The 5299-nt window shown below is 36.7% G+C and overlaps 1 protein-coding gene across 1 annotated transcript; it reads right to left on the bottom strand.

Annotated features, from left to right (window-relative positions):
- Positions 1 to 540: 540 nt before the first annotated feature.
- Positions 541 to 3947, bottom strand: HELRODRAFT_114649 (hypothetical protein). The gene is made up of 9 exons (XM_009028080.1): positions 3885 to 3947; positions 3610 to 3682; positions 3346 to 3435; positions 2977 to 3073; positions 2358 to 2502; positions 1876 to 1999; positions 1453 to 1558; positions 852 to 964; positions 541 to 617 (listed from the first exon to the last, which is right to left on the bottom strand). Exons 2-9 carry the CDS (start codon positions 3677 to 3679, stop codon positions 580 to 582), a joined length of 783 nt encoding a protein of 260 aa, XP_009026328.1. The 5' UTR covers positions 3680 to 3682; positions 3885 to 3947; the 3' UTR covers positions 541 to 579.
- Between the last annotated feature and the right edge of the window lie 1352 nt (positions 3948 to 5299).

The raw sequence follows: 5299 nt of genomic DNA, 5'->3' as shown, positions 1-5299 counted from the left end.
ACGCAATTACTACTAACTACTACTAACTATACTTAATTATTAATAAATAAACAAATAATAAAAAAAATGATAACAATAAATATAATAAATATTGTAGGTAAAAAAATTATTACACAACAATAATAATTATAACAACAGCAATAATAAAATCAATAGCTATAAGAATAATAAAAATAATAACAATAAGAATAATAACAATAAGAATAATAACAATAAGAATAATAACAATAAAATTTTTGTGGTCATTTGTTACTGACCATCGTCGTAATAGTCCTTACAATCATCATCATCATCGTCGTCATCATCATCATCATCATCATAACCATCATTATAATCATCATCTTCATCACCATCATCATTTGTGATCGTTATCATCATCATCATCATCATCATAATCATAATCATCATCATTATAATCATCATCCATCATCGTTATCATCATCATCTTCATCACCACCATCATCATCATCGTCATCATCATCATCATCATAAGATCATAATCATCCCATCACCAACATGGACACAGTTTTTTTTTGTATCATCACCCTGTTCAACATTGTTTATTTTGAATTACTATTATCACTTCTCCATCATCATCATCATCATCATCATCATCACTGTTGCCATCGCCGTCATCATCATCATCATCATCATCACTGTAGCCATCATCATCATAACCATCTACTTCCTCTTATTAACTTCATCATCATCATCATCATTATCATCACCACTGTTGCCATCATCATCCTAACCAACATCTTATTACTTCATCATCATCATCAATCTCCTCATCGTCATCATAACTATAACCATCGTCATCATCATCACCTACCTCCTCTTATTACTATTATCACCACCACCATCATCATCATCATCAAGGTTCGTGTAGGTATCCACCCGACTAACGCTGTCCAGTCTTTCGCACTTGCAGTTGCAGCCTGAAACCGGACATCTGCTATGAGTGCTGTGATTGGTTGGTGGGAAATTCGACTGATCGATTTGATTGGTTAAAATTCTATTGAATGATTTAATTGGTTAATTTGAAATTAGGATATTAGAAAGTTTATTTATAAAATTTGACTGGCTACACATTTAAAATGGTAAAATGGTAAATTTTTATTGGTTAATTATCAGGAATTTATTTATATTTCAAAAAATGCTGATTGGCTAGCGAAAATAGTTTATTTTGAAATACTGATATTTGATTGGTCAGAGAGTGCTGATTATTCAATGCTCATTAGAAGGTGAAGTTTATTTACAACAAAACCAAATTACTGACTAATCAAAAAGGTTGTGCATTTAAAAATCTAAACTTTGATTGGTTAATAAAAAATTGATTGACAACGTATAATTCACACACAGTTCACCATCACCGTCACCATCATCATCACCGTCAACACCATCATCATCATTACCGTCACCATCATCGTCATCATCATCATCACAACCGACCTGAACCAGTTGATAATATGGTCGGCATGCCCGCCGTGTAGACAGTTTTGGCACCAGGTGAACCATTCTGATATGCGAGCTAGTGTCTTGCCCTGCTTCAAGTTGCCTGTGATTGGTTGGTGGTCGGCCAATTGAATAATTATTTGCTTCTGATTCAATCGAAAAGTTTTGTGCTTCTGATTGGTTGGTCAATTGAATAGTTATTTGCTTCTGATTGGTTGTTAAATTGAATACTCATTTCCTATTGATCTGATTGGTTGTTTACGATAGGTTGAGAGACTGAATGGTCAAGCGATTCTATTGGCTGTTGTTCATCAGTTGCAACGTTCAAGTTAACTCAAGTTCACCCAATTAAAAGCCAATGAAACCATTTCAAACAATCATTTAGTCTTAATCAAATTCTTCCAACCCAATTCAGTCAACCAATGAAATTGCTCGATTTACTTTTAGTGCTCTTGGGACAGCTAATCCCAGAGGCAGTACCCATGTGAAGCATGCAGATTGCACAGCGTGGGAGGGGCTTTCGGCAGTGAGGGCAGGACTGAACCTGTCAATCAAATTAAATAGTAATTATATGTAATTAATAAATTATATCCAATTTAATATATTATATACATAATTAAAAAGTAATTATATGTAATTAATTAAATACATACGTGAAAATGAATAAAAACTGCATGAATGAATGTATTAGCGAATGAGTGAATGAATGAAAGAATGAATGAATGAATGGAGAAACAAAAGGAAGCGTGAATGGGAAGACTCATTCGTCTATTAAGAGATAAAAAAAAAGTCCTGAGTGACTGACGGATGAAAAGTAGATGAATGAATGGGTAGATGGACAAACAAACGAATGAGTAACACAAAATCGGAATATAATTAGCATAAAATTAGCATAAATTAACTCTAGGCTTGATGTTAGCCCTAATCCTATTGGTCTTCTGGTCGGTGATGATTGGCTTGCTGCAGAACGTGCAGCAGATGTGGACCTGTCGCAGTGACTCCATGATGGATTTCTCCTGCTTGCGCTGGAAAACATCGAACTCTGCTCTGATTGGTCGAGGTTTGAAAGGCGTGGGAGGAGTTAGTTTGAAGAAACAAACTCCTCCCACACTAAATATGACTGGCTACTTAATATGGTTCGGCTGTTATCATTGGCCATTGTATGAAAGAATTACGCTAATGAGTCTCAATCCAGCAGAATTCAAACAACCCCATTGATTGATTGATTGATTGATTGATTGACTGAATGAATGGCTGAAAGAATTGTGATGCATGCAATGAATCATGTCATCCATTCATTTCATTAGTTAATTAACCTTCATTCAATTATTCATTTAACGGTAATTAATAAATCAATCAAACAAACAAACACTTAAATATTCATTCATTCATTCATTCATTCATTCATTCATTCATTCATTCATTCATTCATTCATTCACTCATTCAAGCATACATTCATTCATTCATACATTCATTCAGTCATTCATTCATTCATTCATTCATTCATCCATCAACTCCACCTTTCATTCCATAGCTTCATGCTATTCAGAAGGCTCCTGTAGTTTTCGAACCAATGTTCAACCAGACTGAGCTTGGTTATGTCAACCTCTGGAAGGCCTTGATGATGATGACGATGATGATGACGGTGATGATGATGATGACGATGATGATGATGACGACGACGACGTAGAAATGTGATAATGATAATGCTGGCGACTGGGATATGATGATAAATAATAATAGTAATAATAATAACAACGATGAATATAAACAGCATAACCATCAAAATCCCAAACAACATCATCATCATCACTACAACATCATCATCATCAGTACAACAACATCATCATCATCATCATGGACGTCGTCATCATTATCATCATCTTAACGACCTTGAAGTATTAAGGTGACGGCTGTTTGAATGTCAGATGTTTTATCGATGAACTTGGATAGAAGCTGGACTCCGTTTTCTGTCAATCCTGAGTGAATGAATGAATGAATGGACAGATGTATAAATGAATGAACAAATAAATGAATGGATAGATGAATGGTAATATGAATGGATGAATGAATGGATGAATGAATGAATGAATGAATGAATGAATGAATGAATGAATGAATGGATGAATGAATGAATAAAAGAATGAAGAGACCAGTTAGGATGAGTCCAGTAAGGTCTCCATTGTTGATAAATATTGTTGTCTGCTTTTCTAAGAAGGCCATCAGCTGCGATGACGATGATGATGATGATGATGATAGTAATGATGGTGAAAATGATGATGATGATAGTAATGATTGTGAAAATGATGATAGTAATGATGGTGATGATGATGAAATTAATAATAATAATAATGATGATGATGATGAAAATGACGATGTTGAAAATAATGGTGATGATGATGATGGTGATGGTGATGATGATGATCACCCTCTTGTCTGAGAGATGCAGGCAGGCAAATGCAATTCTGTCCGACAACTCCAACTGAGGTTCATCCTATTTGATGAAGGAGTGAAGAAGTAAAGGAGTGAAAAAGTAAAGGAGTGAAGAAGTAAAGAGTGAAAAGTGAAAAAGTGAAGGAGTGAAAAGTGAACTAACGAGTGAATATATAGGTTTATATAGGAATGAATGAATGAATGAATGAATGAATGAATGAATGAATGAATGAATGATTAAATGGAAGGAATGAGCAAGCAAAAAAAAATTACAAATCACCAAATGAATGAATAAATAGACCAACCAACCGACCGACCGACCGACCGACCGACCGACCGACCGACCGACCGACCGACCGACCAACCAACCAACCAACCAACCAACCAACCAACCAACCATCCAACCATCCAAACAACCAACCGACCAACCAACCAACCATTCAACCAACCAACCAACCAACCAATAACTCATCATAGTCTGTATCTTTACAAGTTAGAAACTGAAAAATGGACTTGAGGTAGGCGTCCTTGATCCCTCGGATAAGTTGGGCCAACTGTGTGCCCCATGCTCCTACCGGGTTTCCAGGGTAGGCAGAAAGCGACATTGCCACCATTGCGAGATCCACTCCTCTACCTGGCGATACGTACGTACGCACATGCAAGCCACCACAGAAAGATAGCTAGCTAGTTAGTTAGTTAGTTTGAAAGACAAAACTAATCTAGATAAGCGTGGTATCAATTTCAATGTAGGATAGTGAATAAGTGATAGAGATGGACAGCCACGAAGTTTACAATTCGGTTGGTCGTTTGGTGGTTTCACTCCATCGTCAACTTCACGAGATATCTCATTCACTAATTGCGACGCGAGAATCGAACGAAACTGAGACAAGAGTATAAAGTCGCAGAAGGATGCCACGACCAGGGTGGAGAGCACACACACACATACATACATACATACATACATACATACATACACACACACACACACACACACACATACATACATACATACAGGAAATGAACAAACAGAACAAATCAAGAAAGACAAACTAACAAACCGACAAACAAATGAAATGAAAGAAAGAAATAACTAAAAAAAAACAAACAAACAAACAAGAAAAACAAATAACAATTTTGATCGGGTCCCAGATAATTAGCCCCCTTAACATCCACCCCCTCCGACAGCACCTCCAGAGCCCTCATCATCCTCAGGGTGAACACGCTGATGGCTGCCGAGCGCGTGTATTGCTGTTCGGCTGCTAACCTGCATTGTGTGGTGTGTTGTGGTGTGTGGGGAGTGTTGTGGTGCGTGTGGAGTGTTGTCGAGTGTGTGTGGAGTGTTGTGGTGTGAGTAGAGAGTAGAGTGTTGTGGTGTGTGTGGAGTGTTGTGGTGTGCTGGCTGTGTCATTG

Source organism: Helobdella robusta (assembly GCF_000326865.2).
Source record: "Helobdella robusta unplaced genomic scaffold HELROscaffold_53, whole genome shotgun sequence".
Classification (NCBI taxonomy): domain Eukaryota; kingdom Metazoa; phylum Annelida; class Clitellata; order Rhynchobdellida; family Glossiphoniidae; genus Helobdella; species Helobdella robusta.
The sequence above is the reverse complement of the archived record's forward strand: the minus strand, read 5'-3'. Positions and strand labels throughout refer to the sequence as shown.

Coding starts and splice junctions, on each gene's coding strand:
- HELRODRAFT_114649 (XM_009028080.1), bottom strand. CDS start 3,679: ATGGCCTTCTTAGAAAAGCAGACAACAATATTTATCAACAATGGAGAC. Junction 2,503..2,976: donor ATGAAGCTATGGAATGAAAG/GTGGAGTTGATG, acceptor TCGACCAATCAG/AGCAGAGTTCGATGTTTTCC. Junction 618..851: donor TGATGATGATGGTGGTGGTG/ATAATAGTAATA, acceptor CGATGGCAACAG/TGATGATGATGATGATGATG.